This window comes from Scomber japonicus, chromosome 5 (assembly GCF_027409825.1).
Source record: "Scomber japonicus isolate fScoJap1 chromosome 5, fScoJap1.pri, whole genome shotgun sequence".
Taxonomy (NCBI): domain Eukaryota; kingdom Metazoa; phylum Chordata; class Actinopteri; order Scombriformes; family Scombridae; genus Scomber; species Scomber japonicus.
In genome coordinates, this window is record NC_070582.1 from 7,534,143 (window position 1) to 7,547,608 (window position 13,466).

At 39.9% G+C, this 13,466-nt stretch overlaps 1 protein-coding gene across 1 annotated transcript; it reads left to right on the plus strand.

The window, feature by feature from the left end:
* The first annotated feature begins 310 nt into the window (after positions 1-310).
* Positions 311-7,563, plus strand: cpa4 (carboxypeptidase A4). The gene is made up of 11 exons (XM_053318997.1): positions 311-375; positions 1,649-1,730; positions 2,694-2,828; positions 2,997-3,095; positions 3,727-3,828; positions 4,353-4,454; positions 5,309-5,419; positions 5,589-5,679; positions 6,170-6,369; positions 7,099-7,183; positions 7,300-7,563. The coding sequence occupies exons 1-11, from the start codon at positions 311-313 to the stop codon at positions 7,485-7,487; spliced, it is 1,260 nt and encodes a 419-aa protein (XP_053174972.1). The 3' UTR covers positions 7,488-7,563.
* Positions 7,564-13,466: the final 5,903 nt, after the last annotated feature.

Sequence of the window (13,466 nt, forward strand, 5' to 3'; positions counted from 1 at the left end):
AAGCTCAAACTTTTCAAACCCATGGTGAAGCCAAAAGGTCTGTAATGAACTCATATGAACTTGAGCAACTAGTTTTTTAAATGTGGGGAAATATCTGGGAAAAATATCACTATCTGCAGCTGAGAACTGCAAGACGCTTCATCAGCATGTTCATCACTCAAAATAACTTTCCAGGTAGGAACGCTGTGTGATTATCAGTACAGGGAGGTAACATAACTCTCCTGCATGTGAACGCCCATCTGTCACCTGGCGATATTAAAAGACTGGGAGAACTGGTGCCTGACACATTACCAGTCTAGACACAGGCAAGATGAGAGGCCTCTGGCTGCTTTTGGTGCTCGTGGCTGCGGCCACAGCTGAGAGACAATTTATTGGGTGAGTTTATCTGTGCAAGACTGTGGTTTTATTATACAGTTTTAAAGTTTTTGTTTTTTTAAATTTATTTATTTATGAAATTCAGTTTGATGTGATTTCAAATGTATGATTTTATATGCACAGTGACCTTTAAAGCCCAGCTGGGGATTGCCTCAGCAGGATACTTTTTTGTGTCTAATTATGAACCTTTTCCTTGAGAAGAAATATACTCATATCAAGCATACTAATATATTATTGTGTTGATACATAACAAACATATCAAATGGCCCAAAACTTTTCTAAAAGTTGTTACGATGCCAAGTATAGCTTCTGTAGAGTTTTAACTATTGTGGTTAGGTGAATAATGGAAAGCATGATGGGTGTTTCAGGTATTAAAAAGTGAATTTTCTACCATAACAGAATAGTTCTCATGTGTGCTAAATGAAGAAATACTCTGAAGTTTCAAGCAGGTACTTTTAAAGTCTATTAACTCACTATCCACTTCTGTTTAGAGGAGGCAGATGCAGTGTTAGCTATTGAATAAAAAAAGACTTTATTAGGTGGCTTTTCTGCCCTTAGATGCCTTCTATTTTGCATGTCAAATATTTGCTGAAGTTGTAAAATCACAGTTATTCTACAGATATAAATCTACTTAATGTTTATTAGAGTAGTAAACTAATGGCACTTACCACAGCATTTATAGCCTAAACTAATTTGCAATATCCATCCCTAAATGGACCTTCATTATATATACAACCTTACAAAAAATGCATACATAAAAAGCACAAAAAAAACGAAACGAAAAAAAGAAATACGTGCAAAACAGCACAAGACACAAACAATGATGCAATAACAGTATAAAATGACAAGCACCAGATCACTCATGATGAAAAACTGTTTCAATTTCAATTCAAATGATCCCAGTCATCATCTATTTTTAGCTCTGTGAGTGAGGAGTTTCAGATATTGATCCACCCGAACAGAAAACGCTGTCTGTCCAAATGAGGATTTACAAAAGGTCACTGAGCCAAAATCCCTGAGGTCAGCGAGCACCTCAGGAGTCTGGGTATTTAGGCAATTATAGATGCTTTTTAGAGAAAGATTAAATCATCAGTGTTGTTAAAACATATAGAGTGGGAGTTGTGGGTCAGGGCACAAGCTGTTCTGTATTATTAATTGCTCGTAACAGTGGTAAACAATTTTATGAATATAGTAAGAGCATCAACTCAGTTCCTGAAGTGTATGTATATATATTTATATATGAATATTCTGAGATGAAGTGATTTTCTTGCAGAGATCAGGTCATCAGGATCAATGCAGAGTCTGAGGAACAGATCCTACTTCTGCAGGCTCTGGAGACTGAAGAGACGTGGGAGGTACGTATACACACACACACACACACACACACACACACAGACACTGCATTCGATGTACAGTACACACACCTGAGTACGTTCAAGTTTTCTCAGCTGCTTGTTCCAAACAATTTCTCACTAACTTCCAGCAAGTACAAAAGGCAAACAAAGTTCAACTTGAATTCACCACAGCTGAAGTGAGCTGAAAGGTTAGCAAAGTTATCTCCATGTGTCAAAAAGTCAAAAACTCTCAAAGGACCAGTTAGTGTTTCACGCTTCACTCTCCGATGCAGAGACTAACCTCTTATGTAGCCTCTTCACTAAGAGATGTACATTTATTAAAATTCAGAAGCAAGCAAATATAATAAATGTATGTCTTTGATGAATCCTTCCTGAGCCTCTCAGTGCTTGCCTGGTGTATCTGTTACCTTCTTCCTGACCGCAGCAAGGAGGGAAGGCTATTAAAATACCAAAATACTCTTCAAATTAATTCAGGGAGTCAGTGGAGGGGAGCTTATATCAGATGGATATGTTCATACTAAATCTGTCTGAGGTTACAACATTGGGAAATTATTAAAAATGACTTTTTTTTCCCACAAAAAAAAGTTAATAAGAAGTTGCTGCGATGCCACAAATCATGCTCGTACTGTAGGTGCATTGCATAAACTCAAAGAAACGTTCCTTCCTCACCAGATGAAAGTTAAAACAGCTGCATAGTGTCAAACTCTCACACGCATAATTTCATGCATTGAAGCTCAAACATCCAAGTGAAGGAACAATAAGTAAAGTATATTTTTGAGTGGAAGAGGACTTTAAATACATGACTTTTCTGGTTTACAACCCTCCCCTCCCCCACTACTCAGACAGCTTCCCTATGAAATGTGGGTTTATAGTCCAGATTGTTATTTGAAACAAGGATGTGAGTGTTTTCCAGTCAAATTGATGATTTCTCATATTGCATTCTCTTCATCTGTCTAATCCCAGCTGGACTTCTGGGTTCACCCCGTCTCCACTGAGCTTCCTGTCGACATCAGAGTGCCCAGCTCCAGTTTGAGCGCTGTGAAAGAGTACCTCAATGCCTACAACATCCCCTTCTCCGTCATGATTGCCAACCTCCAGGTTTGTAATACCCTGAAGTCAATTATGTATCAATACAAATTCTTATATCTGATATCACCAGAAAATATGTTTTACATTAAAAGATGCAAGTGACAATGTCATCTCACCAGATTACAGTGTTGTGGGTTTAAATGCGAAATTATAAAATCTCTTGTGTGTCATATTCAGGAGCGTCTCGATGAGGAGAAAGCTGAGATGCTGGAGAACAACAAAAGGGAGCGCAGCACCAAGAGCTTCAACTTTGGAGCTTATCATTCTGTGGAAACGGTAGACTACCGACACAGAACCTGAACATATCAAACACTGTTAAATTCATCATACACACACTAGCTCAGAAATGTATTACTGTGTCTTTTCATCATTCATCATCAATAACATATTAAACATAGAGAGAAATCTGTGGGAAAATACCTACACAAGCATAACCAGATACAGTGTAGATTATACAGTTACATCTATTTTCTGACTTGTATATGGGACCGGGTCTCAATGGCATTAGGCCGAGCAAAGAAACCCAGACATCCCTCTCCCCAGTCCTCAGTTAAGCTCATCAGCTCCTCCTGGGGGATCCCAAGGCGTTCCCATGCAGGCCAGGAGAGATATGTATGACCTGTTACACTTGATCACTTTTTTCATGATAAGGACTTTTCTACACAGTGTCAGCAAAACAAGTCCTGCGCTGGAGAACAAACTGCAACTAGCTTTTAAAAATGGCATAATCCTTTATTCTTTAATTAGACCATGTGTAGCACAGTCTAATGTAAATAAAAGTCTTTTTGGAGGTAAATGACCACTCAACTGATTGCTTTTTACACTACTGTTATACATTATACACACTGTTCTTTTGTTTAGTATCAGTCTTTCCACATAAGTTTGTTTTTTAAATGCTCCCACACAGATCTACAGCTGGATGGACACCCTGGTGGCTCAGCACCCTGGCCTCATCACTAAAATCGAGATCGGAAAATCCTACGAGAACAGGCCCATGTATGTGCTCAAGGTAGGATCAAACTTCTACTTTGTGAGCTGAAACAGTGATACACGGATATGCACTGAGAAAAATCCAAAATTGGAAAGTCAAGGTTGCCTAATGGAGATATGGGTCTATATATAATGAACAATTTCATGGTCAAACATATACTATGCTTTTTTAAATCCATTTGCACTTTTGACATTTCTGACATGAAGTGTTTTTGCAGTATTGATTCACTGCTAACGTTCATTCTAGTGTATTTCAGCTGTTCCTAATATTGTCAAATTTGTATTGTATTAGATTGTTTTTATGTGTGTAAAATTGAGTCTGTCTGCAAACTAGCTTGGCTCCCCCTGAGGGAAGAAATAAACCATTTTGAATGGTTCAATTTAATTGAATTTTTATGGCTGCATTAAAAAGCTAATTCAGCCTGTCATACAGTATCTAATGTTCTTAAATCTTAATGTGAATTTCTAACTGCAGTTATGTGGGATTGAGCAAAGCTTGTTTACAACCATATGACTTTTTAACTCTGTCGGCTTTGTGTTTAGTTCAGCACTGGAGGCGAGAAGCGTCCTTCCATCTGGATCGACACTGGTATCCACTCCAGAGAGTGGGTGTCTCAGGCTACTGGAGTGTGGACAGCCAACAAGGTACAGCATATTAGTGACATAAAGCAATGTGTGTTAAACTGAAATATGTTAAGGCTTTACTGTGTAGTGTCAAAGAAGAAATCAGAAATGCTCTCTGTAATGGTATATAAGTTGACAAGAAGTCTACTTTTCCCCCAAAAAGCACAATAATAATACATTAACCTTTGTGTCGTCCTCCCGGGTCAAATTGACCCTGTCTGTTTTGACTGTTCCTTCTTTCCTCCCTTCCTCCCTTCCTTTCCTTTCCTTTCCTTTCCTTTCCTTCCTTCTTCCTCCCTTCCTTCCTTCCTTCCTTCCTTTCCTTCCTTCTTCCTCCCTTCCTTCCTCCCTCCCTCCTTCTTTCCTTTCCTTCCTTCTTTCCCTCCTTCCTTCCTTCCTTCATTCTTTCCTTTCCTTCCTCCCTTCCTTCTGTCCTACTTTCCTTTCCTTCCTCCCTTCCTTCTGTCCTACTTTCCTTCCTTCTTTCCTTTCCTTCCTTCTTTCCTTCCCTCCTTCCTTCCTTACGTCCTTCATTCTTTCCTTCCTTCCTTTCCTTCCTCCCTTCCTTCTGTCCTTCTTTCTTTCCTCCCTCCCTCCCTCCCTCCCTCCTTTCCTTCCTTCTTCCTCCCTTCCTTCCTCCTTTCCTTCCTTCTTCCTCCCTTCCTTCCTCCTTTCCTTCATTCGTCCTCCCTTCCTAACTTCCTTCCTTGACTCGAGGACAACAGGAGGGTTAATGTTAAATTGATCCCAATAAAATGTATGGAGACTTATATTTCTTTACATTTTCTTCACCCTGTCACGAAAAATGTACAAAATACAACTGATTGCTTTAAATGAGCATTTCTACAAAATCAGTGCTTTGTGTTTTTGTTCAGCTCGCCACTGATTTTTGGACCGTCCCCTCTCTGACCACTCTTCTGCACAAAATGGACATCTACATGCTGATCCTGGCCAACCCTGATGGCTATGCTTACACTCACTCCAACGTATGTCACTACTGTAACATTTTGATAAGAGTGTTTTCTCATTGGTTTAAACATTAAATAACCCTAATCTGTTCTTTAGTAGGAAAAATAGTAAAATAGCAATGTTTGGAGTTTTGTGATTTTGGCCTTAAATACAGTTCTTGTCTGACTGAAACTGTCTGATGCACAGGATCGTATGTGGCGTAAGACTCGCTCCAAGAACTCAGGCTCCATTTGCCGCGGAGTCGATCCCAACAGGAACTGGAACGCAGGCTTTGGTGGTCAGTATTGCAAAGACAGTAAACACCTCTCATTAACATTATAAAGTTTGTTGTACTTGAGCAGACTGAGAGGACAACATTTCCTGTAATATATATATATGTTGCAGATACAGATGTAGTGCAGAAGTTCATTTTTATGCAATCATTGGTCTCTTCAAACACTTTTAAGCAATAAAAGAGAAGAGAAGAGTCTTCTGGTTTTATGTGTATAAGGTTGAATGTTTTTTAGAAATGAAAATACACTCAAAGATGATATAATCAAGGAATTTCAAGCAAAGAAAGTACATTTTTCTAGTTTTTCATTGGTCAGATCTCAGTAGATGAAACAAAAATGTCAGTTTTGGACACAGGATATGATCATATGTGCAAAGTACAAATAACTTCCCCTACTGTATGTCATGGTCTGAGTCCCTTCGCACTGTGAGTATATATTATATGTTATATTTACTGTCTCTGCACAATGTGATGGTATTTCAACCCCCCCCCTCAGGACCCGGTGCCAGTAAGAACCCCTGCTCTGATTCCTACCACGGCCCCTCACCTCACTCTGAGATTGAGGTGCAAAACGTTGTGAACCTGATCCGAAGCCACGGCAACTTCAAGTCCTTCATCTCTATCCACGCCTACTCCCAGCTGCTCATGTATCCCTACGGCTATAACTGCAGGGACGTGCCCGATCAACCCGAGCTGGTAAGGAAGCAGAAAACTGAGCAGGCTGTGAGGCTGCTTATGGCAAATTAAATCCAACACTTTTTTTGACTGTTAATGCTGAAGCTATAATTGCAAGGGTTCTTCTGCAGGAGAGTAAAATCCAAAAAGCTGATACACTTTCACTTTGAATTATCAGTATTCTCAGGGAGGAAAACTATTCTCGTATAATGACCTGATAGGAAATGTCTATCTCTGTTTTCCTTGAATAACTTTAATGATTACAAAAAAGAAATATCTTTCCTTTTGGCTGCATATTTCATTAATAATTTCTCACCTAATTAAAGTTTTATAGTTGGAAATTCTGATAATTAGCTCCAGGGTTAATGAACTGACAAATTATAAACTCCATACTACTATTTATGACAAAATGATCCCCTTTAACTAAGCCAAGTTTGCTCTTTTTCAGTAATACTATGCTGAGGAACTGCCAAACGCCCACAGTAGCCTACTGTAGTTACTCCTATGTAATGTCTTCTGAAACAAACTTGTGGTTTTGGGTCATAAATATAAAATTAATTATGACTCTAGTAGGCGAAGAGCCTTTAAAAAGTTGTTGCGATCATCTTATTTGCCTCCCATTTCCAGATTTTTTTTCTATTTGATATTTTATGTAGAAAACTCACCGCCCACATTCTCATTATGACCTCTCCTGCACCAGTAAGTGTAACAATTTACCTAACAATCTGGTCCTTCTTTGTTTCCCTGAAGGACTCTGTTGGAAGAGATGCAGTGCAGAAACTCACTTCCCTCTATGGCACCCAATACAAGGTTGGAAGCATCTGCAAAATCATCTGTAAGTACCCTTTTCCCACTTTGTCCATGCCACTTCACATTACTTTAAATTTGCAGCTACTGTTAGTACTGTCTCTACTAACACCACTACTATAATGTCTCTTCCTCTGCTTTTAGACCAAGCCAGCGGTGGCAGCATTGACTGGTCCTACAACCTGGGCATCAAGTACTCCTATGCCTTCGAGCTGAGGGACACTGGACGCTATGGTTTCATCCTGCCAGCCAATCAGATTATCCCCACCGCCTCCGAGACGTGGCTTGCCCTCAAGCACCTCATCGAGTACGTCAATGACCATCCTTATTGATATACTCGCTTTCATCATTAGATGCTGATGTATGTAATTTGACTTTAACATTGTCTAATAAATACACAAATCTGTGTCTGTGTTTATGCAAACTTTTTGTCTTTGAGTGTTTTATTCTTTCCACACATAAAAAGGCCTGGTCATACCTTGTGTGTAGGGGCAGGGAGTGTGTATATCGGCACCTGAGTCACACAACTTTAAATTATTTTACTTTAACTTGTTTATTTGCGACTGGAATTGACCTATATACATATGGGCCAGGATTTCTATATTTAAATTCTGGACTTTACTTGAGATTTGGATATAAACTGGCTTATGTGAGCAAAATAGGCTATACTTACTTACATGTAGCCTTTTTCAAGCTTAATCTTGGTTTATTGAGTCACATTAGTTTGTTAAAAAGGATTTGAAAGAGGCACATGGCTACATAAGAGCCTGGGTGGGTCAGTGCTGGCCAGATTGACAGCTGGCCCATCCAATCAAAAGTGTTTAAGACTGAAAATGAGTGAAGGAAAAAATCTAATTTATTTCAACACATTTTAAAGGTATAGCCTACTTAGCGATCATAACCCAATACACTTTTTTGTCAAAATCACTGAATATCTCCTCACTAGTTGACCCTGAATCTGGTCCCCACACACAGCCTGAGCTTTACAGGTAAAACACTGCTCCAGCCAATCAGAGACAGATAGAACACTGCTGCAACCAATCAGCGATAGATAGAACACTGCTGCAGCCAATCAACGATAGATAGAGTCACGTGGAGGAGGTCGCGGGTCGGAGCGGGAAACACTGAACCCGATACAGACATTGATAATAAGGAGAGGAGACTGAGAAACAGCCAGGGAGGAAAAGGTCTGGAAGAATAAAAAATAAAAAAGCAGAACATTAGAGACTGCCGGACAGGTGAGTAACATCAGCTTTACAGTGCTTTACATAAACACTAACTTTACCTACCTGCAGCTCACTGTGTAGTTTGTTGGACATGCTGTTGTTGTGATGTTAGTTACTGTAAAGTAGCAGCAGAGTTGTGAGTACAGCTGTTTGACGGCTCTGCACATTAGCTTTGGAGCTAACTTTAGACACAAAGACCTACAAACGCAGGTTGGCTATCGCAGTAAGATTAGTTGGAGTGATACACCGGTTTAAAATGCAATGCTGTGCTTAGCTTCAATTCTGGTCACTGTAGTTGTGTTAAATCAATCTAAACAGCTAACTCCTGCTAGTTTTTACTCTGTTGTGTTTTTGATACATGTACTGTACACATTGATACACAGTTAAATTGATTTCTACTTTATTGATCCTAAATGTGGAAGATTTTATTTTGATTTAGAGCAGAAGGTTATCCAGGCATTGCACAGGAAAATAAAATTGACAGTAAATCAACATTAAAAGAGAAAAATGTATGTCATATATAACTTGAAACATTAACTATATACATTAGACAATTGTGCAGTTGTTGAGTAGCAGTATAATACAGTATAGCAGGAATGTTTTTTGTGCTTGCATGTTGCTCATTAGCTGATGTTTTATATGATGTTTGTTCACCTAACAAAAAATAATCAAGGTCCGGTGACCCTAGACTTGTTGGACCTCTTTTAAGTGTCCCTGCACCATCCACTGAAGAGCTTTTGGGTCAGCAGAGGATCAGGTGAGGCTTTGCTTGAGTCTTTCCAAAAACAAAAATCAGCACATACTTGCTCCACACAATAGTGAGTCCAGTAACACTAATAGTGGATCTGTATTTATTCTTTTTAAGGGCATTCACACACAACTGACGTCACATCAGTTCCAGAAACCTTCCAGCCTCTCGTCCTGTTTTGGCAACTCTGCTCCTCAGACCTGGACGCTGCTCCTCAGACGTGGACCCTGCTCCTCAGACGTGGACCATGCTCTGCCCAGCACTCGCCTGGATCTGTCTCTAGATGTCAAACTATGATTGTGTTTATCACCAGTCTCTGTGACTGATGCATCTGCTGCCAAATCTTCTGCAGGGACTGATTTGCTACGTAGACAGCTGTGTCACTTCACAGCATAACAACACGACAAAGAGAGACAAGAAGACTGGCTGGAGATGCAGTCGGTTTTCCTGCTGCCGCGTAAGTTTCACTGCTTCACGTCAATCACAGTTATTCTTTTTGTTAATTTAAGGATTTAAAAAAAATCCTTTTTTAAATTAAAATAATCTGTCTTACTGAACCATGAGATTGTTTGTTTCCTCCAACAAGGAAGGAAATCCTTAAGAAACCTTGCGGCTGGGAACACAATTATTTTTTCTTTTTACTCAGTGTTTGTCAGGAAGAAACAAGCAAAAACAAAGTCTGCTACAGAATTACAATCAGTCTCACTGCTGATGACATTGTGGCGGTGACGTCCCATGTTCATGAAGAGGACAAAGAAGAAATTAAGAAAGAAGAAGAGAAAAAAGACGGAAAATAACAGGTAAGCATCACATGTTCATAATTCAGATTCAAAAGCACAAAAACAACAGGAGCAGTGCTGTATGTTGAACTTCAGCGCTTATTTTGATTTTGATTTAGCACCAGGTTTGTTGTTGCTCACATCTCTAAACTAACAAATGGATGCAGTCCATCAAATCTAACTAGTGAGAGAAAAGCAGCTGCAGTTAGTGATGTTATGTGTGTGTGTGCTGACGTGTTGTGTTTGTGTGACAGGTTTCCAAATCCAGGTCAGTTTTGCTATTTGAATTCGAGCCTGCAGAGCCTTATTACCCTCAAGGGCTTTATAAACGATATCATTGTGCAGGTGCAGGTATTGAGTGCAGTACCAGAAGCTCAACTCATCAGGTACAGCAACCCACCATCACCATACACACACAGAAACATACACTGAACTGAAACAGCACTAACTCATTTTTTCTTCATCCTCTGCAGAGCATTCATGAATATTATAATGCTTCACCGCTCCACGGACATTGACAGCAAATTCCAGGTGGTCCTCATGTTCAAGAGTATCATCTCTATAAGGAATCCTGAATTTAAAGACCACGACCAGAAAGTGGGTCCGCTGCTTTGATTGTTTCTGTTGTTTCACCTCCTCCTGATAGTTCCGTGTGTGTGTGTGTGTGTGTGTGTGTGTGTGTGTGTGTGTGTGTGTGTGTGTGTGTGTGTGTGTGTGTGTGTGTGTGTGTGTCCTGAATTTATAACTGCGGTCCTGGACTAGCTAAGAAATTTAGCCCCACTACTACAGCAAGAGGCTGCCCTCACGGGGAGAATTTACCGGTGCCCCGTAGAAGAAAAATTAATCTCAAGAGCAACAGGACCTGCAAGGGGTAAAAGCACACAGAGAAACACGACACACAATCACACAGCTAAGCACACTTTTAGTCTCTTCATACTGACTTTTTTATGTCCATGTCATGTCACATCACATATCTTCACATAAAAAGCTGTCAAAGGTTTCCACATTAAGATTTTTATTTTTATGTAAATGAGAATCAGAAACACCGCATCATGACGTCTGCAGCTGTAATTTTACATACTGTCCCTTTTTAATGTACAGATGTGGAGCCCAGACGAAGAATTTAATAACCTTTCTTTGAATCTGGTGTCTGGAGCGTCAGTGCAAGACATGCTCCAGGATTACCTGACGGTAAGATGCACCTGTCCTCCTTCAGTGACATCATAATTGTTTTATTCTGACAGCGTGTTATCTGTTGTTTAGGAGACTGACATAAACTTCAAATGTGACTTCGGAGCCAAAACATCTGGCCAGCAGTCCAATTTTGTAACGCTGCCAAAGTGAGTGACATCATATCCAGTTATAGTCCACTGACCTTAAAAGACCTGTCGAACTACACACACACACACACACACACACACACACACACTTGTTCCTTCATCTTCTCATCCTCATGTCTCGTCTTCTTCTTGTCTACAGGCTTCAGATGTTACAGCTGAAGCGTTTCCGGTATACTCCTTCCCTGCGGCTGGAGAAGCTGCACTACCCGGTGGAACTGTTTCGAGAATTGATGGTCACCTCCAGACAGGTAAGAAATGACTCACCTGAGTTCAAATACAAAGTAATTATGTGGTCTTTGTGTACTACTGGTTTTTATATGTGTGTGTGTGTGTTGCTGACTGTCTCTGTGTCCCAATTCAGGGGCTGCATCTTTGGAAGGACGCATTTGAACATCAAGTGGTGCAGATTTCACATTTAAATGTAAGTATTGGGCTAAATTTAGGATTATCATTATGATTATTTTTTTGCTATAGTAGAACCCTTTTGTCTGTTGACGACAAAACACAAAACATGCTTTACATTTCATTTAGTTTAATGGAGCAATTGTGATTTCCACTGTGTGAGGATTGCAAAGATCCAGAGACAGGAGAGGGGGTCAGCAGGAAGCCCACTACTGCTACTTGGCCCTGGTTTGTCCTCATGGATGAGATATTAGGATTCTCTGTTCAGGGTAATGGCTGGTAACAAGGTAAGATGATAAGATGCTGAAGTCATGCTTTCACTTTCTGTAGTCCTCTATCAGGTTCTCAGACACATTGTAGATGCATGTCTGTCCGTCAGTGGTAGAAATATGTTCACACTTACTCTCCTTGTTGTAACAGAGCAGCTGTAAAGTGGAAATATTTTACCGGTTTCAGCATTTTTGTTAAACCATCAGTTGACCATCATAACCTCTGCACGTTAAGACACCTGATCTAACAATGGCTGCTCTCCTCTATTAGGACATTACGTAAGTGATGGAGTTCATCCAGACTTGCAGCTAGACGACCCTGCTGACAGGTGGCTGCACTACAACGATGCACTGGTCGCAGAGCTTCGGTGGGCCTTTGTTTCTGAGCTGTGTCAGTTAATTATTGGTTAGGGAGGTTTTCAGGTCACCAAAACGTGTTTGTTAGTTTTGTTGGTAGCAAAAAATCCCAGTTGGGGATGTTTGTCATATTCTTTTCAGGGTTAGTTGTCAAATGTTGGCATATATGATGTATATTGAGCATTTTTGTTAAACCATCAGTTCACCATCATAACCTCTTCACCTGATCTAACAGTGGCTGCTCTCCTCTATTAGGACATTACGTAAGTGATGGAGTTCATCCAGACTTGCAGCTAGACGACCCTGCTGACAGGTGGCTGCACTACAACGATGCACTGGTCGCAGAGCTTCGGTGGGCCTTTGTTTGTGAGCTGTGTCAGTTAATTATTGGTTAGAGAGGTTTTTTTAATTAGCCACACCAAAACGTGGCCGTTAGCTTTGCTGGTGGCAAAAAATCCCAGTTGGGGATGTTTGTCATATTCTCTTCAGGGTTAGTTGTCAAATGTTGGCATATACATATATGATGTGATATATCTGGTCTGAGCAGGAATAAACACTCAAAAGATTAGCAAGCCTTTGTGTATCTATTTATTTCGTGATAACGTTAGCTACAAATAAATAGGATGTGAAAATATTGATGTTAGTGTATGCATAACCGTTTACCGTTAGCATTAGCATTACGTTAGCTCTCTACCTTGTTAGCTAGGATCAACCATAGAGGAACCATGCAGTGCACGTTATCGATCAATTTAAATACAATAGGATCAATTTACAGCCATTTTATTAATTACAGAGCCATTAGAAAAGATATGTTAACTTTTCTTCTGATGTTAACATTTACGCTAGCGAAAGGCAACTATGGATGGTGCTTGGATTGGTTGGCATAATAATTATAAGTTATCGAATATTATAAAATAAAGTCAGACTTATCAGGAATGTGGTTGTTTGTGAGTTAAATTTCTTTTTACAGATCACTGATCCACATCATTTATCAAATAAGCAGGTCTTTAAAGTATTATATGCCTTATTTATGAATCTGTATACCACTTGCACATATTACACAATGTAAATGTAATAGCTCTTTCACTGAAAGTTTCTGTTTTCTGTTTTAGATGCTCTGACACGACAGACGGGGACTGCAAACAAATTTGCCTTTCCTCAGGCAGTTCGGAAATGGCTGCGTTACGCCC